Source organism: Spinacia oleracea, chromosome 5 (assembly GCF_020520425.1).
Source record: "Spinacia oleracea cultivar Varoflay chromosome 5, BTI_SOV_V1, whole genome shotgun sequence".
Taxonomy (NCBI): Eukaryota; Viridiplantae; Streptophyta; class Magnoliopsida; order Caryophyllales; family Amaranthaceae; genus Spinacia; species Spinacia oleracea.
Window position 1 is genome coordinate 4931202 of NC_079491.1, and position 26115 is coordinate 4957316.

The 26115-nt window shown below is 34.8% G+C and overlaps 4 protein-coding genes across 6 annotated transcripts; 1 reads left to right on the forward strand and 3 right to left on the reverse strand.

The window, feature by feature from the left end:
• Positions 1-1014, forward strand: LOC110780056 (putative F-box/FBD/LRR-repeat protein At5g22610). Its single transcript, XM_021984487.2, has one exon. It carries the CDS (start codon positions 1-3, stop codon positions 1012-1014), a length of 1014 nt encoding a protein of 337 aa, XP_021840179.1.
• Positions 1015-4920: 3906 nt separating this feature from the next.
• LOC110801821 (uncharacterized) lies at positions 4921-11593 on the reverse strand. Its single transcript, XM_056828380.1, has 6 exons — positions 11211-11593; positions 5982-6245; positions 5541-5884; positions 5287-5466; positions 5090-5194; positions 4921-4996 (listed from the first exon to the last, which is right to left on the reverse strand). The coding sequence occupies exons 3-6, from the start codon at positions 5810-5812 to the stop codon at positions 4921-4923; spliced, it is 633 nt and encodes a 210-aa protein (XP_056684358.1). The 5' UTR covers positions 5813-5884; positions 5982-6245; positions 11211-11593.
• Positions 11594-16574: 4981 nt separating this feature from the next.
• LOC110805036 (histone H2B) lies at positions 16575-17255 on the reverse strand. The gene has a single exon (XM_022010638.2). The coding sequence runs from the start codon at positions 17175-17177 to the stop codon at positions 16731-16733; it is 447 nt and encodes a 148-aa protein (XP_021866330.1). The 5' UTR covers positions 17178-17255; the 3' UTR covers positions 16575-16730.
• Positions 17256-19665: 2410 nt separating this feature from the next.
• On the reverse strand, positions 19666-23117 carry LOC110805060 (uncharacterized). 3 transcript variants are annotated; one of them, XM_056830302.1, is made up of 4 exons: positions 22563-23117; positions 21689-22307; positions 21154-21250; positions 19666-21038 (listed from the first exon to the last, which is right to left on the reverse strand). In XM_056830302.1, exons 1-4 carry the CDS (start codon positions 22918-22920, stop codon positions 19797-19799), a joined length of 2316 nt encoding a protein of 771 aa, XP_056686280.1. In that variant the 5' UTR covers positions 22921-23117; the 3' UTR covers positions 19666-19796. The 3 variants fall into 3 exon arrangements, with proteins under 3 accessions (XP_056686280.1, XP_056686281.1, XP_056686279.1); XM_056830303.1 differs by having other exon boundaries at positions 21689-21908; positions 22185-23117; XM_056830301.1 differs by having other exon boundaries at positions 21689-23117.
• Positions 23118-26115: the final 2998 nt, after the last annotated feature.

The following is a 26115-nucleotide window of genomic DNA, read 5'->3' on the forward strand; positions in this document are numbered from 1 at the left end:
ATGAGCAATGATCGGATTTCGCGGCTGCCGGAGCACATCATCCACCACATTCTGTCATCTATACCCGTAAAAGATGCGGGTCGAACTTCCATTTTGTCTAAGGACTGGAAAACAGTATGCACTTCGTACAACATTTTGCCATCTTTACATTATGATCACAATTCTTTTGCATCAGAGTTACTCCTCTCTGGTCAAGAGCCCGAAATTTTCGAAATAAGGGACAAATTCATGGATTTTGCGGATAATAACTTGGTAAGAATAAACCATGAAAATTCACCCGTGGCAAGATTAATATTAGATGTGGTGGTAATTAGGGACGAGTTTTCACGTGTTGATCAATTAATGGATATTGTTGGAAAAACCAAGGTTGATGAATTGTGCATTTCTGTGCAAACAAAAGATTCTCGTTGGTATTCTCATTTGTATGATGATATGTCTGAGGAAGAAGACGAAGAAGATGAGTATATATGTTACGAGTTCCCGTACACGAGTGTATTGGCTTCTAAACAGTTGCAATCTCTTTCGATTACATGGTGTAAGTTCATGTGTAACAAACGTACTCTAACTATCAACGAGAATAATGTCAATGTGGGCGTGTTTTCTTCTTTGAAACAGTTGTGTTTATCGCGTGTCATGTTAAACAACGAAGCGTTAAGCAACGTAGGAAGTTGTTGTCCATGGATTGAATTCGTAAGGTTTGAATTCTGCATTTTTTTGTTCGAATCCCTTAAACTCTCGAAATTTCCTAACCTAAAGAAGGCTTCTATCGAGAGTGAAGAATTTAGGAGGCTACATAATGTTGACTGTATAGGAACTAAACTTGAGAGTTTTCATTGTCAAAGTGATTATTTAAAGTGGGTGATTAATCAAGATGCTTGTAGTAATATCAGAAAACTACAACTTGGTTATTTATCTGTAAATAACCCTAGTTTGTTTGAAGATCTTTCAATTAACTACTTTTCCATTGATGGAGAAAGCAGAAATTACAGATATCAGAGGTGTAAATACGATTAAAGCGAGTAATTTTCATCTGAGGAAGTTAAAACTACATCTCAGACGTTTTAATTCAGTTAAGAAGATTTATATTGATTGTCCGAATTTGAGGGATTTTAAATATAACGGTTATGTGGTGGAGGAGTTTTATATCGACTGTCCAAAACTAAGCAACTTTTGGTATTATGAGAATTATGATGAGAAGATTCCAACGTTTACTTTCTTTGACGTGTATACTTCTTTAAAACATACTTCCTTCAATTTCAGCGTGTATTATATTCCTAACACGTCGTGGTTCATCGGGTTAAAGAAGTTTTTAAAACAGATAGACGTACACATAAATAATGTTTCCCTACATCTTGATGTTAGGTGTTCGAAGTTGGTACGTACGTGTAATAGTTGTTTTACATCTTTTGATCGATTTCTGAATTTTGCATCATCTGTTAACTTGTTCATTAATTAATTGTGTTTTTTTTTTAATGGTTGATCTTGCAAGGTTGATTTTGTTCTAGATGAATTTGGAGCAACTCATGTTTCCCGACGGAATCTTCACCTAGAAGTGCAAATGCCATATGCACGTGACATAGAAAATTTAACAGCTTTGGTAGATGGCTTGATGTGGAGTACCCGTCCGACTACCTTGAGTACATATGGCTATTGTTATGATTTCGTTAAGGTACTTGTATCCATTTTCATTCGAGTTATTTTTCGGTTAGGTATAAATGTATAATTAAAAAAAAGTTATAAATTTAGTCGGTATTAATAAGAAGGGGTGAGAAAAAAAAGCCAGGGGTATCCTGTTGGAACTGGAACCTGTTAGGAATCTGCAGTTCCGGAACCGGAACCTGTTATGCTGGTTTCGGTTTCAGATAACAAATTTGGGAACTTGTTGTAACAGGTTCCGGTTCCGGTTCTCAATTTTTTTTGGAACGGGTACACTGTACACACTAATTCTTATATGGGGTACCGAAAATAAGGAACGGGACCGTATATATAAAAATGTTTTATATGCCCAAAATATAAAACAATCAAAGCTAATTTTTTTTGGAAAATATAAATATAAAATTACAACTTAAGCCCAAACCATGGAGTAGATATTTTTTCAATAAAATAGCATTATTTATTTAAATTTTTAAAATGACACGGTAACCTGAATCGGTACCTGTTGCAACAGATTCCGGTTCTCATTTTTCAGGAACCTGATTACGGCTCCGATTTTCATTTTAAGGAACCTGTTGAAACAGGTTCCGGTTCCGATTCCTGAAATTTTAACAGGGTACCCTGTTATGCTCATCCCTATTAATATGAGTTGTTATAACTATGTATTCCCCTTTTGATATTCAGTACTTGTGTGGAAAACTAGCTGATAAGAAATCCGGAAAGGAATCATGTTGTGAGCCGCATTTATGCAGTAAATATTGGTGGCATAACATCGAAGATTTCGAAGTTAAGCACCAGAATAAAGACATGAAGGAAGAGTTGACATCTTTGCCGGAGATGTACAAGGATTTCCAACCAAGAAAATTGGGGCCTTGTTTTGAGTTTCAGTGGCGCTCAATTGAAAGAACCATAGCAATGTACCTAATCCAAATGCGTGAATCACGATCCACGACTAATTAGCTAGACTTTCAGTTTGCTATTCATCTTCTTAATTAGGTGCATATAAACTTCGAAGGCTTAATTACAGAGTCGTATAATATGTATGTAGTCCTTTTCGGGCAAAAGATGATCAATAGTGCTTGTCTTCATATAATAATGGCATTAGAAATTTTATAAACACTTTTTTGGGTGGTTGCATACTCCTCCCTTCCCGAATTACTCTACTTGATTTATTTATAAAGTTGTTCCAATTTACTTGTTCCATTTCTATAAATGACATAAATTTACTATTTTTATATAATTTCTTTCACTTAAAAGACCCAGTTGTATTCCTACTTTCTAAAGAGATTTAACACATTTTTCACTAAATATATTATAAAAAAACCATTATCAACTGTCACTCCGTCCCTACAAGATTGTATCATTGTAATTTTTTGGTTCAAACTTTAAAAACTTTGACTATGGATTCTCATTAATCTATAAGAAATAATATGGTCATGTGGGGCCTTGTTAGATTCGTTATAATATATATTTTTAAAATATTAATTTTTTATAATTTTTTTTATGTTTGTAGAATTAGAAATATTTGCGTTTTTAATCGTGTTTTGTAGACCATGAAAATTGAAAAGTCAAATTGGACTCAAAGAGAATCTACTCTTGTACGAAGTATGCAAGATCATAATCTATTACTACATACTAAAACACAAACCAGAAATTACACGTGTCATTTCCTGGTGAATCCTTAGTATTTTTTCTTTTTTTTCCGAAAAGATTTCACCATATTTAAAAAAAATTATATTCCTTTTTTTAAAAAAGAAAATCATTCCTTATTAATTGATATCTTTTATCAATTTTTTTTATTTGTAATGTATGTTATTAAATATCTTTATATTATAATTTTTTTTTCAAAAAATACTAATATGGCAACATACATTTTTTATACTACGCAATATTATTTTTTACAATTTCATTTCTGAATAATCAATCAATAATTACACTACTTTATTTTAAAATAATACCAAAAATATTACGTGTTCCTTCTTTGCGAGAGAATCTTTGTGGCAGGTAGTTCAATAACTATAACTATCAATCAATCCATCAATTACTATATACCTAAAGATACGCAAAACTCCCTCAAAAAAAAGACAGGCGAAACAATACCTGTCATGCAATACCTGCCGATTTCAAAAAAGTTGTGAAAATAGTGAACATGAAAAACTTTTTATAAAGAACTTAAAGAAACAAATATTAGCAAATTGTTACCCTATATTAAAAGTAAATATGAGTACACTTATTTCAAGGAACACTAGTGGAAAAACAGTCATTTGCGTCGGCCATTTAAGCCCATTTGCGTCGCACATTGGTGCGACGCAACTGGCCGCGACGCAAATGAAAAAGTCATTTGCGTCGCACTTTTGTGCGACGCAAATTTGAGTCATTTGCGTCGCAGTTTTACTAAACAGCGACGCAAATGACTTTTTTTTTGACATCCAGAAAAAGTCATTTGTGTCTCTGTTTTACTAAACTGCGACGCAAATGACTATCCAGGATGTCAAAAAAAAGTCATTTGTGTCGCTGTTTTGTAAAACTGCGACGCAAATAACTCAAATAATAAGGTCATTTGTGTCGCAGTTTTACTAAACTGCGACGCAAATGACCTTATTTCTTCTTTTTTTTTTTCTTTTTTTTTATTGAGCAACTTCATATTTCATGTATCTGGATCACAGTATTATATATACATGCATAAAAAAAATAGTGGAATATAGTTGAAAATTTTGACAGAATCTCCTTTGTAATATAACACTTCCCAATAATCGGGAATTATAATACATGCACCTGTCAAATATAGTTTTACAACCCCATTAAAAGGCAATCCATCATATCATATGGTTCAACCAACATGTTGATAACGAACCTAACAAACCAATATTACAACAAACTAGCTAGCTAGATTTACATCGGAATTGGTCAAAAAGTAATCAGCCCAAAATTCTTTAACCTCATTAATCTCCTCGAATGAAAAAGGCTTTGTTCTTGAATAATCCTAAAAATACACATGCAAGTATATAAATAATTAGGTCAACAATCAATAGTTATGCCTAGAGCTACTTCAATTTATTAAAGTATATCACATACCGTAGTAAGATCTTGACTATCACGATGCTTTGTAAATATATCGTACATAAAACGCATGACGTAGTAGCCACACTCTAGTGATCCCGGTTGTTGAGGACACTACATGATTAAAAAAACAACACAAGTAAATTTTATATGAAATTATACGTAGTAATTTTGAAAAACTTGACCTTTAGGTAAGTATTAAACTAATTATACATGTGCCGCAATCCAATTCAATTTAGTTCCTTTAGATTTTTCATTTTGTGTCTTGTAAGTCCGAAAAGCCCTACACGTTTGACAAAAGGGGACTTATAGCTATATACTTTATTATATTTTTGTATCATGTAAATGCAAAGAATTCATAAAATACTTTACTTACAGGTTCAATTGGTTCTTAATCATCAAATTTCTCTTCTTCTGCATAGAATCAAATATGTAGACCTGAGATTTAGCCAAGCAAATAACTAAAAGAATCCAATGCCTCCTACGTACAAACAATAAAATTATGTCGTTAGAAAAAAAATATTAACAACAATCAACAATATAATATGAAAAATAAATTTAAAATGTTCTTACTTTTCGAAGTATGGACATAAGATGAATGACTTAGAACTGAGTGTTGCCATGGATTGCGACATGTATAATAGAACACGATTTATATCACTATACAACATGGTTTCCGAGATCATCTCCGGGCACATGAATCCCAAAGCATTGGTAGAATGATCAAATTCATCCCACGACTCATATAAAGCCCTACATAGCTCAATAACGTTAAGACAATTGAAAATATAATAATTAGGAGAGAAAATTTAATTTAGGAAACTCACAGTATAAGAACTTGCAATATCGATATATTGAGCCATGCTCCCGAGAGAAGTTGATTGATGTCTTCAACGGCGATAATAAGTTCACGGTCGTTGTCAAAATTGAATGCCCTTTTACTAGCTTGCAACTTAACATCCTCCCCTTCTTTTAATTTAGAAACCATAGTTTTCATACAATTGCACTGAACTCCCAATTTTTGCGAGCTAAATTTGGGAAGAAATTGTTTGTTTGCCTTAGTGTTGGACCCTTTTGTCTCGCGTTGACTTTCAACCATTACCTCTTTCCCTTTAGGCTCTTTGCTTGTAGCCCTTTTCTCGTTAGGCTCTTTTCTTGCAGGCTCATTTACCTGAGTTATGAATTTCAAATAACCATATACATATTAGTGAACATAAGTGTATGATATAATATTTTCGAGTCAAATTTGATGCATAATGATAAGTTACCTCAGGACTCGTCACAAGCGAAACCAAATTTGTTGGCCACTGAGTGAAAGTACCAAGAGCTTGTCCAAGTTTCTTTATAAATTGAGAAGGCACGGGGACTGAAGCTTCTTTATACGCGGGCTCAAATTCATCAACGCTCACCTTCACGTTATCGGCAACGAGGTTGTTATGGTGATCAAGAGTCAATTCCGGATGTATAGTACCAAAGGCAACAAAGACTTTCTCTGAGTTTATCAACAAGTATAGCCGGCAGGAGGTAGGTTCCTTTATTTGAAAAAAACAACATGTTAGAAAAATGCCATTTTCGCAACCATTTATAACCATTTATAAGTTCAATATTGAGAATGAACCTAAGGACTCATTCAAAACCATTTATAAGTTCAATATAACCTAAATATGCAAAACTGAACAGATCAGAACTGATCTGCACAGATCAGAACTGGTCTGCACAGACCAGCACAGATCAGAACTGATCTACACAGACCAGAACTGATCTGTGCAGACCAGTTCTGGTCTGTGCAGACCAGTTCTGGGGGATTTTGTTGGTCTGTGCAGATCAGGTAACTGGGAATAAGTTTTATTATTGATGCAAAAAACAAGTAAACATAAAAAATAAAAACAGTTGAAATAAGTTAAAAGCTAGGCAAGTAAACATAGTTAATCAAGGAGAGGAACCTAAGGACTCATTTTCTCTCCCGATTTTCCTAAAATGAACCTAATGACTCATTTTAAACAATTTATAAGTTTAATATGATTACTAAAAGGTTGTAAGACTCATTGAAATCCATTTATGCACGGTTAAAGGTCGTTTAGGTCGTTATAGGTCATATGTAGCCTAAAATGGCATTTTCGCTCCCGATTTTCCTAAAATGAACCTAAGGACTCATTTTAAACCATTTATAAGTTTAATATGATTACTAAAAGGTTATAAGACTCATTGAAATCCATTTATGCACGGTTAAAGGTCGTTTAGGTCGTTATAGGTCATATGTAGCCTAAAATGGCATTTTCGCTCCCGATTTTCCTAAAATGAACCTAAGGACTCATTTTAAACCATTTATAAGTTTAATATGATTACTAAAAGGTTATAAGACTCATTGAAATCCATTTATGCACGGTTAAAGGTCGTTTGGGTCGTTATAGGTCATATGTAGCCTAAAATGGCATTTTCGCTCCCAACTTTCTTAAAACTAATTATTTAAAAGAAACAAATAATCTTATATACCTGAATGTTTGCAAATGGATCAACACCCCCAGATTGACAACTACTAGGAACTCGAACATCCCCCGTCATATGACTCGGTATTGAGAGACCCAGCTCTTTAGCGAATGTGATGAATTTCTCCTTAACCATGACATCCATCTTTGAGTTCATCTCTTGTATTGTCTCCTCTCTAACCCTTTGGGTTACTCTTGCTTCCATTTCCATGAGATCTACATTTTCAATTGGTCGGTATCTACGCCGCTCTCCGGTCCCCCACACAGCTTTGATGCCTACTGTACTACCAAGATGCCCGACTCGACTAAAGTTTATAAGTGTCAAGTACCCATGTTCATCACTTTTGACACCGCGACTAATATCAACCCACTTGCACCGGAATAGAGGTATCTTAAATTCCTTATATTGCAACTCTAATATTTCTTCAATTACTCCATAGTAACAATACTTCTTATCTACAAGTGTTCTATCTCTCGCACTAGCATATTCCGAAGACAAGCCCATTGCCGTAACACCACTATTTTGCATCGTCGTTTTGTCATCTTGTCGCTTAGTGTAAAAAGAATAGCCATTAATGTCGTACCCCTCATAAGAGATGACTTGACATTTAGGACCATATGCCAACCATCTCAACGTGTCAGATACAACCTCAGGCGTTTCGGTGATTTGATCCATCACTCGACTCTTGAACCATGTGAGGAACGAACGATTATGCTCTGTTATCAGTTGAGGACCATTTTTTGAAGGATATTGCTCTCTAAGAAACTCCATGTGCTCATCCACATATGGATGGACTTCACTAACATTTTGCACCACAAACAACTCAATCTTACTCATCATTTCTGAACCGATTGATATCCTTTTCCTGCCGATTGTACCTTGACCCCCAAGTCTCCCTTCATGTCGAGACTTTGGTACTCCAATTTCTTTCAAATTATTCAAATATTGAGCAACCCATGCGGCAACTTCCTCAGCAACGGTTCGTTTGACAATACTAGCTTCAGGTTTGGCCGGATTCATCACTCTATCTTTCAAGGTACCCATCTCTCGTTCAAAGGGATACATGTACCTCATACAAACTGGCCCACAAAGCTTAATTTCACGAACAAGATGAATAATCAAATGAGGCATCATGTCAAAGAATGATGGCGGAAAATACTTTTCAAACCGACACATGGTCTCAAGTACATCCGCCTGCAAATCATCCAGTATTGTTGGATTGATCACCTTGCTACAAATCGTGTTAAAAAAGAAACACAATCTTGTAATGGTATACCTCACTGGTGGCGGCAATATTCCTCGAATTGCAACCGGCAACAATTGTTGCATCAACACGTGACAATCATGAGATTTTATTCCAACTAATTTCAAGTCAGACATGGACACAAGGCTACGAAAATTTGAAGAGTATCCAGCAGGGACCTTTAAGCCATGCAAAGACTCACAAAAGCTAACTTTCTCCTTTTTAGACAAGGTGAAGCAAGCTGGGGGAAGGTACCAGCGTTTTCCCCTCTCTTGAGGTGCCAACTCGGAGCGACCCATAGCAGCCATATCTTTTCTAACTTTAGGCCCATCCTTCGTTTTCCCTTGCATATTCAACAATGTCCCAACAATGGCATCACAAACATTCTTCTCAATATGCATTACATCCAAACAATGCCTAACTTCCAAATGTCTCCAATATGGGAGATCCCAAAGCGTAGACCTCTTCTTGTAACCACCACTTGACTGACCTTTATAAGGCTTACCAAACTCTGTCTCAATGTCTTTAACCCGTTCATAAACCTCACACGCACATAAGGGAGTAGGAGCTTCTCTCTTCTCCACTTCTCCATTAAAAGCTTTCTTCTCTTTTCGAAAGGGGTGATCTTCAGGAAGATACATCCGATAATCCATGTATACATCTTTCCCACAAAACTTTAGGCGCCTCGAGACCAAATCATCATGACAAACTGGACATGCCTTCTTTCCCTTTACAGAATACCCTGACAAATTTCCATAAGCTGGAAAGTCATTTATCGTACAAAAAATCATGGCACGTAAAGTGAAATTGGTTTTGGTGTATGCATCAAACATCAACACCCCTTCATCCCACAACAATTTCAAATCTTCAATGAGTGGCTCTAGATACACATCTATGTCATTTCCGGGTTGTTTAGGCCCAGAGATCAAGAGAGACAACATGATGTATCTACGCTTCATGCATAACCAAGGCGGCAAATTGTATATGGTGAGAAGAACCGGCCAAGTGCTATATTGGGTACTAAGTGTCCCAAATGGGTTCATTCCATCCGTGCAAAGACCAAGCCTAAGATTCCGAACTTCTTCACTAAAGACCTTGTACTTTCGATCAATGTTCCTCCATTGTGGAGAATCAGCAGGATGCCTCATTAACCCATCTTTCTTCCTCCCTTCGGCATGCCACCTCAAGAGTTTTGCAGTTTTCGCTTCTGAGAAAAGGCGCTTAAATCTTGGTATAATTGGAAGATACCAAAGCACCTTAGCCGGAGTAGGTTTCTTCTTAGTTGATGTTGAATTATTATCCACGATCTTGTAACGGGACGATCCGCATCTTGGACACTCATGCAGATTTGCATACTGCTTTCGATACAACACACAATCATTTGGACATGCATGTATCTTCTCATAATCCATACCCAAAGGACAAATAAGCTTCTGGGCCTCATAGTTAGACCTTGGAAGTTTGTTTCCTTCGGGAAGATTATCGGACGTGGCCTCCAAAAACTGTGAAAAACTCTTGTTGGTCCAACCGTTTTCCACCTTTAAGTTGAAATATTTGACGACAGCACCAAGTAGAGTTTGTGTAGAACCAGGATATAACGGTGTTGCGGAAGCTTTGATTATACTCTCATACATACGGGGACGCTCAACGAATTGATGGTCTTCCACATCATGCATCATCTCATCTATCCTATCTTTCTCCTCTTCTTCCTCACTTTCAACACCAATATCATCCTCAATTTCATTTTCATCACCATTATCACAATGATTATGCTGACTCGAGCTCGGCATACTAGAGCTTGCCCCATGATCTATGCTCTCACCATGCCATGTCCACGTCGTGTAGTTACTCTTAAAACCGCGACGAATTATGTGATCAACAATATCATCAATATCCCGATACCCCCTTGAATTATTGCAATCACAACAAGGACATTGAATTAAACTTGATTCATGTTCTGATTGATGTTTCAAGGCAACCTTACTGAACTCTTGAATCCCTTGTAAGAACCTTGTAGAAAATCGTTTACTACCATACATCCAACTTCGATCCATTTTCAACCACTAAAGAAAAAACAATATGACCAAATTTTGTCGAAGGTTAGAATATAAACTAGGATATTCATATCATTTTAAATCCATGGCTTTATAGCTTCCAACTAAACCTGCCATAACTAATAACAAGTTCCCATAACGTACAATTCATTTCACATCACAAATTCACAAACCCAAATTTTGTAGCAAACCCAAAACATGATTTCATGTATCACCTAAATTCATTTCATAACCTAAATTCATTTCATAACCTACACAAACCATCTCATAAACCTACACAAACCCAAAACTTCATTTCATAACTTTTAATTCAACAAATCCTAAATGTAATAAACAATTAAAATTCAACAAAACCAACTATTATAATAACATATTCCAATTCATCAAAAACTACAATTAAAATTCAACAAAACCTAAATCCTAAAATGTACCCAATTAAAATTCAACTAAATAATATCCACAATTAAAATTCAATCTTAAATTTCAATTCAAATGCATGTACAACTAAAATTCAATCATAATATCCACAATTCAAAACAAAATGCACCCTTAAAATTCAATTAAAATTTAACTAAATAATATCCACAAACTTTCAATCTTAATATCAAAATTTAAATTCAATCTTAAATGTAAACAACTAAATAAAATCCACAACACTCAATTTAAACCTAATTATTGAAAGTTTTAATATTTAAAAACAATTTAAATCGTACCTAAGAGAGGAGGGACGAACTGAGCAGGGGCGCCGGCGGAGTGGGCGGTGGCGTGGTCGGCGGCGTCACAACGACAGGCTGAGGTGGTCGGCGGCGATACAAGCAGCAGCTGCCGTGGTGGCTGGGCTGCGTTTTCAACACGAAAAAACCCGGGAGACTTGCGTTTTTCAGCAGTGAACGACGGGGATGGAACGACGAGAACGACGCAGGCCTGCCGGAGATGGAACGACGACAGCAATGAACGACGGCAGTGAGGTCCGACGGCGGTGCAGCGCCAGTGAGGTTCAGTGTTTGGGCTTAATTTGGTTTAGGAGGGAATTGTAGAAGACTTAGGTCAGTATGTAGAGAATTGCGGGATGGAGGAGGGAAACCAAAATTAAAAATCCGAAATTTTTTTACCTCAAGTGCGTCGCAGAATTAGTAAACTGCGACGCAGATGACTCTAATTGAGGTAAAATTTTGCGTCGCATTACTATTAATCTGCGACGCAAATGACTCTGAAAACATATTAGAGTCATTTGCGTCGCTGGTTAGTAATTATGCGACGAAATTGCTAATTTTAATGCTAATAACTGTTAATTGCGTCACATGTTTAAATGTGCGAGGCAAATATGGTGATGCAAATGATTGTTTTTCCACTAGTGGAATATAAGTTTAGATAAATTTAATTAACTCAAGGCTCTGTTTTATTCGACTTATTTTGTCTGAAGTTATATTATCTCAACTTATTTTATCTGAAATAAACTTATTTGTGTGTTAAAATGTCTGAAAAAAACATGATTTTTTTAATTATTTATTTAGGGAAAATTAAATCAATTAGTGTTGATGAACTCATTTACGAAATATATTTTATTAAATTTTCTGTAAATAATTATTAAAAAGTATTACATAAAAATATTTACGGAGTAGTAATAATCGTGCGTTGCACGGATATTAAACTAATACTTTTATATTTGAGTACTCGGCTAAAAACATCTTTAATTACAGATTTTCCTTAATGACTTTCCTCTCATTTCCTCCCTCATTTTCACCTTCTTATCCAACAATACCACATTCGTAACTTCCGTTATTTTTTATTATTTTTGATATATAACTTTCGCCACTAACAACTAAGATTTCTAACAAATATTATAAATATAGAAAATTATTCTACCCTATACGAGATAACTATTTTTCATTTGTTCATTCTGAAATAAAAAAAGGACCCACGTGCAATGTAGAGAGTATTGTGGCAGCAGTGCAGGCGGCATACATGTTGAATACAAGATATGTGTTATTCCATCTATTCAAGAAATCATTAATCGATGTTCGAGAATATTATGGGAGAACGTATTAAGGTGCGTCACTGCGCATGGGATATGTTTAGCTGCAGATTACCCCGAGATAGGCGGAAAACATCCACCCAAAGAGAGGGAAAACGATTGCGGAATACCGAGGGTCAGCTTTCGCAGCATATGAGCATCATACGACAATGCAATCATGCGCGAGTTCTCATACATCGAGTAATTGTTGTTTTGAGAGTTTGTTCGCAGCTGAGGTTACTAAAAGATGACCCATACCGTGTATAGTTATGAGTTATATATTAAGAGAGAAATGGGCATGTGGTGAAGCGAGGAAGGTTTGTTGATATAACTCAAGAATATGATCCGGTTATCGATATTACAAACCCTATTAAGAATTTTTACATTTTTGAGGTAAAATATGAGTATTCCAATCTGATTTTTTCAAACAATTTAATGAATATTTAGATTTGAAAGTATGCTAATAGAGTACGTTTGTCCTAATTGAAAATTATGAGTTATTACTCTTCCGTATACTAGATAACTATTTTTTATTTTTTCTAATTGAAAACTATGAGTTTTAATTATACGTTGTTTTTAAAATAAAAAAGTAAAAAAAAAACTTCATAAATATTGGATTATCTTTTAAAAAAAATTATGGAGTCATGACACTTTGCTTAACTAATTGTGCTGTAAACCTCGGCGCCCTCTCCAAATCCAATCAATTTTCTAAAAGAACAATGAGATGACCAAATAAGAAAATTCAACATATAATTAGTTATTTTTATTTGGTGCGGGAAGAGGATGTCAATGCAAACTCCGAAAACACACACACAAAAAAAAGACAAGAAATTGAGCCATGTTAATCTGGTGCAGGGCAGAAGATGGGTAGAATCCTATATTTATAAGAGAACATTATGATGCATTTACACTTTTCAAGAGTTTTCGCCTCTTAGCTAGAATTATGTAGGCCTTATTACTTCCATTTCAGTTACTCACATGACATATATTCTAGAGCATTCTATACTTATTCCAATCATAGCGTCAGTTAGCTTCTTCTGCAATTTTTAGTTATATGTTGATATAGTAATCCCTCCGTCCATATCATAATGCATGTTCTAACATTTTTATGGGAATTAAGATATTAGGAAATGACAGGACTAAGAATTAATATTGTTGTACTTTTACTAGAACATTACACAATATATACAATAAAGTTTGGAGGCGAGAGTGAGATTGTTGAATAAAAAAGGAACTCAAAAAACACATTTTTCATAGTAAAATAATTAATTATAACACATATTTTTTACCTAAAATTAGGCAAATTTGAATATTTAAAGTGTTTGATCGATAAAGGTATGTTGCCAAAAATTAGATGATTAAATAGGAAAGTGTTAAATAGGCACAACATTTTAGGACATCCTAAAGCCCTGTTTGTTTAAGAGGGAAACCATCCTGGAGAAATATAGTTTTCCTTACTTTCCTCTATTTGTTTGGGCAACCTAACTGAAGGGAAAGTGGGACATAAAAGAGTTTCCATAGATGAAAATATTTTTTCCTTTGCAATATTTGGAATGTCATACTTTTCCTTCTCTTCCCCTACCTCTCTCCTCTTCCAATGTGTTTTGCCTCTCCCTCTTTGTCGTGTTTTTGTCGATATCAATTATCGACCAAGTACAGTTCATTTTTTGAATATTATTTGACTAGTTTTAAGCCCGTGCGATGCACAGATTTGTATTTAGTTTTGTACCATTATATATGTTATATATTTAGCAAATGAATTTATCTATTTCTAAGTCCATTTAATTAAACTATTTAAGTAGTGCATTTATTTAATTCAGTTTCTATTGTAGATCTTATTATTACGCAGTAGTATATCATCTCTTGTGAAGTTGTAGTTTATTATGATACAAACTCTACTTTTTTAATAGTAAGCTCTATTTTTTCTAAAACTATTTTAGCTATTGTTGGAGACGTGGAAGTAGCGAGGTAGTACTGAGTTGATAATGTCTTGTATAATTGTAAATTCAGCCTTTTGTTAATCCTCTTTGAGTAGATTTTTTTGTGATATCGTAATTTAATCTTCGTAATATTATTATACTAGTTAGTGCCTCGGGCGATGCCCCGGATTGTTGCATATAGTTCAATTTTTTAGTCATTTCAAATTTCACTTATAAATTTATTTATATAGCAGTTTGAAAATAATATGAATTTCATTACATATGCAGTTTAAAAATAAAATTGGTTAACCAACAATCGATAAACTAATTTTTTTGAGTAATTTTGCATTTCTCGTGTAAATATTTATTCTTTGTACTTCTTTTACTCATGACTTGTTTGAGTTACAAAGCCGAAACATATTTAGTGGAAAAGAACACATTTGATTAGTTAAAAGAAAGCGCAACATTATTTTTTCCTATGATTTTCTCTGTTAATATCATGGTTTTGTGTTTATTCTAAATATATTTCTAGAAAAGATAAATGATTCGATTAGTAATTGAATAAAAATTAAGAAACTTTTTGTTACCATAGATTATTATTCAAATATATAAATTTGGTCATTAAAGGTTTATGCATTCATAAGTACGGATTTTCTCTTTTTTAATTATTTTAGAGTCATAAGTTGTGTCATTGGAGTGATGGTTAAGACATTACATTAACATATAAGATGTCATGGGGTGCCTGAGAATAGTATATATATATATAGATTCCTATTTCTAAGTTCCATTTTTTATGCTCTTAGACATTTTTTCCATAGACGAATGGTTAGGATTTCTTTGGTTGTTGAATGCTCCCCGCTTACCTATTTTTCTCACACATCTATATTTACTTCATGTATCCTAAATGGGAGGATCACTAAATACAAAATCATAAAAAAATGCTAGCACAAAAACTCAACTACTTGTTGGTACTCCATATAAAACTACTTTGAGTAAACAAAAAAAAGTCTTACTCCGTATTTTACAAAGCTAAAAATTGGCCATGAATCATGATCACTAAAAAATATGTTGATATCTACAAAAGACTACCTACATCATAACTAGACCTGTCAAACGCGTCGGTCGGGTCGGGTTGTAAAAAATTACTTTCGGGTTCGGGTTGAATCGGTTCGGTCAATTTCGGGTTCGGGTTTACAAATGCTTGTTCAAGACCCAGAACTTTCGGGTTCGGGTCGACCCAACGGGTTGAGAGATTTTAAAACGCACATTATATTTTCATTAATTTAGGTGATAAATATACAAAATATTGGCACAAATTAACAAATTTTCCTACGAAAGTTTATATTTAGTCAAATTTAACCATAAAATGGCGTATAATTCAAATTAAAATCATATTACACACACCAATAGTAAAAACAACGTGTCTATTATGCTTAAATTTTCTCATAATCTCATTTATTACTATAAATATAATGATTTTCAATCGGTCGGGTCCAAAACGGGTTCGGTCGGGTTTTGACCCATTCCTTTTCGGGTTGCTCGGGTTCGGATAAAATCGGGTCACGGGTCACAAAATCTTGTTCAGGACCCAGTATTTTCGGGTCGGTTTTCGGGTCGGGTCAATTTTTGACAGCTCCAATCATAACTCATAGGTATCCCACAAGTCATATGTGAGCTTTGAAAGCAAAAAATAAATCAAAGATTGTGTTACAAAGGACTTTACTTAAGAGTGAAAATATCTAAAATTACGTTTCCCTTATAAATTCAAAAACCTCCAACAATTAATTAGTCGTATGAAGTCATACCTTATTACCTTGTGTCCATTTTTTTTTAAAACCCAAATTTAACAAGCTTGCTGCCTTGTTGGAAGTACTTAGCATTGCAAGAATCTACTTTACGTAGCACTGAAGCACAAATCTAACATCAATCTCAATTTTGTTTTTAGAATTCCTAAAAGGATAAATATACCATCAATCACTTAAAACAACCAATTGAATTCAGTCCTAAACACCCAATTGAATTTAATTTCAACCAGTCATCAACAAACTTCCTATGTGACAAGATTAGGTGTTGAGAAAATCCAATCAATAAATTTCCTCAATTATAAAATCAATTAAAGTAGAACAAACGATTAAAAGTTAAGATTTAAAATCACAAAATTCAGATCCGTTTATATTCCATATATCTGCACTGCAGTTGAACAGAGTAAACCCTAATAAAAAACCAAATGCAGAAACCAGAAATCCTAATTAAACCTTCTAAATACATAGTTTTCCAGAAATTCATAGCCAAAAGTCAATCTAAGAGCTGGTGAACTTGGTAACCGCTTTGGTTCCTTCAGAAACGGCGTGCTTAGCGAGTTCACCGGGAAGAACAAGCCTCACAGCAGTTTGAATCTCCCGAGAAGTGATGGTAGGCTTCTTGTTGTAGCGAGCAAGTCTGGCTGATTCCTGGGCAAGCTTTTCGAAGATGTCGTTGATAAAGCTGTTCATTATGCTCATCGCCTTGCTGGAGATTCCGATGTCAGGGTGAACTTGCTTGAGAACCTTGAAGATATAGATCTTGTAGGTTTCGACGCTCTTCTTGTGTCTCTTCTTCTTCTTGTCGCCGGCGGCTGCTCCGGCTTCTTTCGGAAGCTTCTTGCCGGCCTTTGGCTTCTTCTCTGCTGGTGCTTTCTCGGCGGCGGCGGCCTTCTTCTCCTCCACAGGCTTCTTCTCGGCGGGCTTCTTTTCTGCTTTTGGCGCCATTGGTGATATAGAAAGAGGTTTTTTGAGGAGAGAGAATGTGAATTGGGGGTGATTTTCAGAGAAGGGAAAGTAAGGAGACAAATGAGAATAGGATAGAAAATGGTTGAAGTTCGGAATTGTTTATATAGGAACAAGAGATTTCTTCGGATTGGTTCATAAGTCTTCACACGGATCGGTGACGTGGATAGAATTTTAGAACCGATACAGTTTTCAAAATTTTGGAGTTTGTGAAGCGAAATTTTGCGAAATTTTAAATTTCACCAGCTTCGCGCGTCTGTATCTAGGCTCAAGGGTTTTGATGGGCTTCCTTAACCCCTTTGGGTAAATATATTTGGGCTGGTAGATTTAAGTAGTCAAATATGGTGGTAGGCTATTGGGTGTGGAGTAGATTTTAGCCCGTGTGCGATGCACGTGTTCTATTAATTGTTAAGTCAAAATAAAAAAATTATGTATAGTAACTGCTATAGTTTATATATTATATTATATTAGTTTTTTATTTTAGATTGAATTTCATTTTAGATTTATTTTTAACTATTAGAGTGTTATGAAGTTGTATATGCGTAATATTAGTAATTAATTAATAAAAATATCTATGTGCCACCTAACTATTTATCTACGTGGCACTCGACTTTTTTATTTAAAAATAATTTTGAAATCTTATTTTTCATTGGTTGAAACCATTAAGATTACCTACGTGGCGCTCTAATAATGCATTAGTATTTGATTTTGGATTGAATTTTATTTTAGATTAGTGTTTGAGTTTAGATTAATTTTATTTTAGATTTACTTTTTAATTGTTAGAGTGTTTGATTTTGGATGGAGTTATATATATTTGATTTTGGATTGAATTTTATTTTAGATTAGTGTTTGAGTTTAGATTAATTTTATTTTAGATTTACTTTTTAATTGTTAGAGTGTTTGATTTTGGATGGAGTTATATATATTAGTAATTAATCAATTAAAATATCCATGTGGTACCTAATTAATTATCTACGTGACACGTAATTTTTTTAATTTAAAAATAAATTAGAAATCTTATTTTTTATTAGCCGAAACCATTGGATTTCCTACGTGGCGCTCTAATAATTCAACAAACATGGAGGCGGAGTTTATTGATTTAGATCTTGCATAGCTCGATCTACCATGGAGGCGGAGTTCATTGCTTTAGATCTTGCGACGCAGGAGGTCGATTGGTTGAGAAACTTGTTAGCAGACATTCCATTATGGGGTAAGTCAACTCCTTCTGTACCTATTCATTGTGATTCACAAGCCGCCATAGCTGTTGCGAAGAACAAATTAAGTACGTGTATAACGGCAAGAAGAGACACATTTGTGTCAGACATGAGTCTATAAGACGATTTATTGTGAATGGAGTGATTTCTCTGGAATATGTGAGAACGGAGAAGAACTTGACGGATCCCTTTACAAAAGGGCTGGACAGAAGGAAGGTACTTGAGTCATCAAGAGGTATGGGTTTGAAAGATACTAAACCCGTGTGGTGAGCCATCCCGAAAGGGATGATGTATATGAGTTAAACAACTCTGGATGTATCAAGCCTCATAGATCGAGGTCACTTGTTTAAGTGATGTCATGAGATGCTTTATAGATACAGTACTTCTTTGCTTAGCCTCGTAAACCGGGACCATTAAAGTTAATGGTGTCATGAGAAGATCTATACAACTAACCTCACAGACATAGGTCACTCGAGTTAGTGGTGTCGTGAGATGACCGGTGAGTTGTATAGATAAAAGGTTGAACTTAAATCTTCTTAATGTTCGCGGAACACCTACGGTGAATGTGAAGGGATGGCCTCCTTCTATGAATTTTTTTCAAAGTACTCCATGCTAGTATGCTACTCAAGCCTAGCCATAAACTTCAGATATGCTGCATCATCTTACAACTTAGACCGGAAGGCCACTGATTGCAGGTATTGATGTTAATACTTGCTTTTGTTTTAAAGTGAAGGCAATCTTGATTGTTTGTTGTCGGAGTTAAGAAGTGACATTGATATATGTCTTTCTATGAGTTAAATCAAAGATGTATCCGAGTCTATGAACTTAGACCACTGTGTTGTTATTCTGCTATACGTAATGTCTATTGATGGCAGCAATTACAGTAACATCTTCCCAACAGAAACAACAACATTAACAAACACGAAAAAAAACATCTTTTGGGTGATATGCTATTCGTCTATGCTTATAAAGTGAAACAATACAACATCTTGTAAGAGAACAAAAGAAGGAAATTCGTAGAACTTCACACTTGAGCAGTTCACAGTTCCAAAAGGCGCTACATTGCAGTGAGAGGAAAGGGATTTACTGGTTTGCTACATTTCAGAGAAAGCAAAGGGATAAAACCTCTACACAACAGTTGTGTCTTTGAACATCTATATGTTTATTATGACAAGTGAGGAAATCATATACAAGGACTAGAAGTGTCAATTTTAATTAAATAATAACTGGATTTTATGATAATAACACAAAACAACTAAGAAAATCATTGTGTAAAAATAAGATTGCATTTTTGTAACTTCCAGGAATCCAAGCATTCAAAAGACACAGAGCTAAAAATGTAAAGTTTTTACAAAGTTGTTACTGAAATTGAGAAGTTCAGATTAACCTAAGTGGCTGAAAGCCAAGAAGGAGGCGGCCAAAACAAATCAGAATAGCCTGGATATAACCTTATCAGCTTAGCACCATCAGTTTGCCCCATGTAGAATACACCTATCTTAAACTCTCTACTTGCTCTTCTAAAAAATCTCATGTCAGGACGACTGCTTTGTGTGTAAGAAGGTAAAGAATCTACAGGAAACACAATGCAATTCCCTTTCCACCCTGGACAGTCTCGAGAAGATACAAAGAAGCAAACATTAGGAGTTACAAACAATATCTTGTTTCCCAAACTTGTGACCTGATCCCATTTATGCTGTTCTTCATTCAGCTTATAAACACAGAAACTGATTTTCATCTCGGGACTGTATCTAGTAAGTACATATAATTCCCCGCGAAATTCCACCAAACGCTTGTGTCTATCAGAAGCTTGACCAGTTCCAATTGCATCATTAGTTATCCTACAAATGATTTGCTCATTGTAGGAAATGATATAAACTCTGCCTTTGCGATCAATACCATATACCTGTCCTTTGAAGTTGAGTATATCATCAAACTTATAAACAGATCCACAACGCACCAACCAACAAGCCTTATCTGAGTGATTTCCTAGCTCCAATGCAACTAGACTCCCTTTAGTGCCTAAAATAAAAGCAGTTGTACCAGCAATTGTAGGAGGAGCCTTGTTTGAAAACAGAACCACTTTCTGGACAGAGTGAACACCACAATCAAAAGGGCAATCACTGGATGAAAATTCACACCATCTTTCTTCTGCATTTTGAAAATTATACTCTCTGGATATTTCCGTCACATGTAAATCTGATAGGCTTAAAAACTTTGGGAAATTTTCAGGCAAATCTTTTATAGCTGCTCTTCTAAGAGGTAGCAGTAAGGTGAGCTTGCCTGGATTTAACTCTTCAATTGTAACCAACCAACTTTTTGAAGGAACAAGTGATTGGCTACATGGATGGATAAGATAGACAATGCTTGTCACCAGATGAAAAGGACGGATTTTGCTAATAAAATCGGGTAAAGTGTTTGAGATCTTGTAAGGTAACATGGAACACAGTATACTTGAGTTCAGGGGAAGTGAAAAAGAAGCTCTCCAATTCGTACAGACTGCACGGGATACACAAACATCAGCGCGACTCTCTAGGTACTTTGCAATTTCAGTTAGCAAGTCTGAGGGAATGTCAGCCCAAGGTACATCTGGTCCTTGAAGTTGTTGGTCAGAAACACCAGTTTCAACAGGCTGCACAAAACATTGAAAGCTTTTAGGTAGGTAGATCAATCACCTTATTTCTGATGCAAGGAATTAAGATAGGTATGTCCATAAAAAATAGATGCAAGCTAGTTTTTAGAATTACCTGCTCTATAACATCTAATGCTGAAAAGTTGCTTAAAGAGGATGGGTGTATCTCATTATTGTTGAGATCGAGAGTAATCTCATCCTCCTCTCCATCCCTAATCAAGAACAACACATTATAACTGGAAGTCAGTATTATTCCCAAATCCCAACCAAAACAACAAAGAACAGTAGAAAGAATATACAATACTTTCGATTTCCTAGTGTTGCCAAACCATGAGTTCTCAGATAGTAAAAAATGTCAGACATGTTACAGTCGACAACAAGCAAATCAAGGGGTCCATGTCTATAGGAAGCAGTGGTTGTACCAACACCTCAAAATCACTAAAGGTCTAAAAGACTAAAACCAAACACCAAAGCTAAAATTTCAAATTTGTGCAAAATTCATTCTTAATTACTATGAAGAACAAGAAAACAGCATATAGAGGAGGCCATTTAATACTCAATAGACAATAATACACAGCAAAAAGCATCAACATGGAAAAAGAAGAAACAGGGCAAATATAATGTTAAAGCCTAGAGGCTGAGAAATTTACCATCCGGGAAAGAGCCACTTTGGTGGTGGCCATAGTAGGCTAGAATAGCCAGAGGAAGTTGACACGAGTTCGCTTTCACCATCATCCAAGTGGAAAACTCCAATTTCTAACTCCTTTGTAGCTCCCATGAAGTAATAGCTATCCGGATAAGTATTGCCGTTATATGGCATAAACTGACCTCTAGGGAAGTAGATGCAATTCCTTCCACACCCTGGAAAATCTTCAGCATTACCAAAGAAACAGCAATCAGAAAGCACAAACAGTATCCTACCACCCAAACTATCAATTTCATTCCACTTGCATTCCTCTTCATTCAGCTTATAAACCCTAAACTTAATCCAATCTTCTTCATGATACCTATCAATCATATACAACCCATCGGAAGATTCCACTAGACGCTTTCTTGAATCAGTATATAATTTCCTATTACAAATTGTATGATTCGAAAATAAAACCAATTTCAAAACATCACTAAAGTGAACAACATACGGCCTACCTCTCCTGTCAATCGCCCAAACCATCCCTTTGTAGTTCACAATATCATCGAATTTCGAAACAGGATGACAACGCAAATCCCGATTATCATTCCCATCATTTAATCTCACATATACCAAGTCCCCTGCAGGACGAAGCATCAAAACATAACAATCATCTACACAATTAGGGTTCTTAAACAAAACCAGTTTATCATTTCCCGATTTCCAATACGGATCTGAAAAGTCAAGAAACTGCGAAATTAGTTTGGCGAACCTAAGATTATAACCCGTTCGAATTTCTCTAATACTAAAATCGGATAAATTCAAAGTTCTTGGAAAATTATCAGGGTAATCTTTAATTGTATCCCTAGTCAGAGGCTTCCTAAGTAAAAGACTACCTGGATTAAACTCCTCGACTGTGATCAGCCACGGTTTCCGCGGCGTGCAATTAGGGTTAGGGTTTTTGGGTTGAAGGAGAACTGTGGAGTTGGCGACGATTTTGACAGAATAACTGTATTTACGGAGGGACGATTGTGCGCTGGCATGACATAGATTGATAGAAATAGGAGATAATGTGTGAAGGAAGAGAGGGGACAAGTAAGGTAGGTTTTGATGAGGGAGGATTGATGAAGATGATCTCCAATTTTTGCAGACTGATCGGAAATGGTTGAAGTCGCCTCGAGTTTGGAGGCGGCTGGCGATGTTGCTTAGGAGTTCAGGGTACAGCTCCGACCAATCCGCTTTGCGACGAGCCATTGAAGAAGTTGGATGTTGAAGAAGATGGCAATTGAATTGGATCTTTATACAGAGTTGACTCTGGTTTTAAATCTGGACGAGCCCTAAATTCGCGCGACTGTTGCCTGCCTCTTTTGGCGCCGTGATTGATCCAAAATCTTAGGATTTTAAACAAAAGAATATTGACTCCTCCGTGTGAGTTGTGACCGTATCTATCTTCTCTTCACCTTTTAAGAAAAAATAAATTTACATCTTTCCTCGTCAAAACTAGAGTACCTAACACTCTATTCGTTAATGGAATAATTTTAGTTTAAAAAACAAAAAAAAATTAAAAAAATAAGGCTTGTTTTTTATTTATTTTGAAAGTCATATAATTTTGATTGAACAATGACTTAAAAAATAGTCATAGCTATAGATCAAATTGATTTTGACTACCAACAATAAAAAAAAATAAAGTTTTTATTTTATTTTATGGTTTTCATATTTAGATTTTTAGTTTTAGTTAACAATATCAAAGGGGCCCTACGTGCTACACCTTACACTGGATTTAAATACTTAGTGCTCGTTCGGTATCACTGCCGATTTCCAGTATTTTGTTTTTCATTTATTTTGAAAGTCATGATTCAGATTGAATTATTAACCAAAAAATAGTCATGTCTATAGTAATCGTGTTGATTTTGAAAACTGACAACAAAAATCTGAAAATTACTACGTGTTGATTTTGAAAACTGACAACAAAAATCTAAAAGTTACTTTTTATAGTAAACAAAGTTTTTTTTATACAATTCTTAAAGTTGTTCAACTGTGCAGTGGTGGAATCATTGTCATCTATCGGGAAGACTTGGAAAAAAGATACTGTCTAGAACCTGGATATTTTCGGACTATCCTAAATTGCTTAAAATCGGTCTTGAAATTTTCATCTACTTCAACTAATACTTGATTATGAGAGTGAGGGATAGCTCAATTGGTTAAAGCTTCAATCCCTTGTCCAGGTGATCCTGTAATCGATTCTCATCCCAGCCCAAAATTTGATTATATGCATCATTTTTCAACTAAAGGAAAAGAAAAAGTAGTTGTTAATTTTGAAAACATAGTATAATTGTTTTTATCAATTAACTAGTTATTTTCCTTATATGGAGTACTAGTACTATATACTCCGTATTCCAATCGTTTTAAAATTAGAATAAACTAGTTAAGGGCCCGTGCAACGCACGACTACTACTAAAACAATTTATTTTTTTAATAGTAACTAAAAGACTTGTGATATTAGGAAAACATGAAAGTAAAAAGGATATATATGAAAAAGTATAAATTCAAAGTTGTGAAAAAATAAATCAAATGAACCAAATTTGCATATTACTATACAAAGTTAAAAATTATAGTCGTTTACTTGTATGTAGAATGATCTAACAACGTTAACCATACTCGAATGATTCAAGACTAATTTTCGAAAAGACCCGAGCATAACCGAGTTAGTCAAATACAACATATTTTGAATTGAGTAAAATCTTGATAAATAAACTTATATGTTAGTCTACTTACCATGTATCATTATTTTAATTAACATTCTTACTTACCAGTTACCATGTATTATATTATTAATAGTAGACTAACATTAGAAGTTCATTTATCAATATTTTTTATAATTCTTATCAGATTACAAAGTTATAATAATACATAAATAAAATTATATCATAAAGGAAAAAATAATATTGATTTAGCTTTCCTCCCATAATATATTATGCAATACACATCTATGGTAATTAAAATATACTTTTATCTTAGTTTCCTTAAAAAAAACGTAATGTAATTTATTTATTTTAAAGTAAAAAAAATAAAAAACATTTTGGTGAGAAAAAATCGCACCAGGAATGACACGTGTCATTCCTGGTGTTTCTTTTAATATATAGTAACTAGTATGTAACCCGGGCGATGCCCCGGGTTTTGACTTTTATTCGGGTTTTTTTTTAAAAATATGTGCACGTAGAGATGGTGCCATCATCAAATTACGGTGGTGACATAAGATTAGTGGCCGATCAACAACCTCCCCGATTAAACCCCACATCCAAAAATCTAAACAAAGTCGGATCCTTTTCTTCAAAGTAATAATTGTACATTTATGAATTAAGTAATCATTCATTTTTTTGCATTCACTTTTATTCAATGTATTTTTATTATAAAACGAATATATAGAATTATATGGAAAGATATTACATAAGTTGTAGTTGGTTAAGATGGTAAGAAGTGTAACTTTTAACAAAGAGGTTTGGTGTTCGATCCTTGTTAGATGTTTTTTGTTGTAATAACGTATCATAATGCTAATAAGTGGTGACGTGGCGTAATAATGAGAGATTTACGTGACACATATACATTCTTCAAAACGCCTTTTAATATATTAGTATAGATAGATAAGGGCCAAACTCACCCAAGCCTAGTTCTAACTTTTCGGAAGGTTTGAGAAAAATACGGGAACATAACCAAAGGAGTGCAGCTTGTAAGTTGTAACCATGACTTCATAGCCAGAACCTTGGAATCACTGTAAAGAGTGATAATGGTTCTCAGAAGTGAGAAAAGAGAGTCAAAACACCGCACGTATAAGTTTAATTTGGTCTCAAAAGAACCGAGGGCGGAGAGGCCCATATCAGAGATGTGTTTCTAAACCCATATCCGAGGGCTAGACGGTAATTTAACCATTATCTTAAAAAAATTCAGTACCATATTTGAGAAATGAACACCGTTTTTGAACTTTGGAGTACCATTTTCAATCTTATGAGTACCACGTACCATTTTCGATCTTATGAGTACCACCATTTTCGATCTTATGAGTACCATTTTTAAACTCTTGAGTACCATTTTTGAACTTATGAGTACAAATTTTTAACTTATGAATACCATACTCAAACTTATTTTGGTCTGATATAACATATCTAGATGGGAAAATACTTCCTCCAAAAGAACTTAAGCTCATATGGCATTTCTGACAATTTTGCGCCTCCATTTTTCCTTGGTGAACTAATGTGGGTTGAACGTTGCCTGAAAGACAAAAGAGAAGGGTTTTTCCAAGCTCTTGCCGGTACCAATTTATGCTGCAAAATTCATAGGATATCTCTATTATATAGATGAGCAACTCATAGTTTCAGTCCGGCATTTTCTGATTCTCACGAGCTTCCAAAAGTGCTTACATATTTGCACCAAATATATCGTTGGATTCTTGTA

What these genes read in the sequence shown, in the direction of transcription:
- LOC110780056 (XM_021984487.2), top strand. Translation starts at nt 1, where the DNA reads ATGAGCAATGATCGGATTTCGCGGCTGCCGGAGCACATCATCCACCAC.
- LOC110801821 (XM_056828380.1), bottom strand. Translation starts at nt 5,812, where the DNA reads ATGGTTGAAAGTCAACGCGAGACAAAAGGGTCCAACACTAAGGCAAAC. An exon ending in TTATGTCCATACTTCGAAAA is followed by an intron (nt 5,195 to 5,286) that starts GTAAGAACATTT and finishes GTTTGTACGTAG; the next exon opens with GAGGCATTGGATTCTTTTAG. An exon ending in ATTAAGAACCAATTGAACCT is followed by an intron (nt 4,997 to 5,089) that starts GTAAGTAAAGTA and finishes TCAAACGTGTAG; the next exon opens with GGCTTTTCGGACTTACAAGA.
- LOC110805036 (XM_022010638.2), bottom strand. Translation starts at nt 17,177, where the DNA reads ATGGCGCCAAAAGCAGAAAAGAAGCCCGCCGAGAAGAAGCCTGTGGAG.
- LOC110805060 (XM_056830301.1), bottom strand. Translation starts at nt 22,920, where the DNA reads ATGGCTCGTCGCAAAGCGGATTGGTCGGAGCTGTACCCTGAACTCCTA. An exon ending in AAGTGGCTCTTTCCCGGATG is followed by an intron (nt 21,251 to 21,688) that starts GTAAATTTCTCA and finishes GTTCTTGATTAG; the next exon opens with GGATGGAGAGGAGGATGAGA. An exon ending in CATTAGATGTTATAGAGCAG is followed by an intron (nt 21,039 to 21,153) that starts GTAATTCTAAAA and finishes TGTTTTGTGCAG; the next exon opens with CCTGTTGAAACTGGTGTTTC.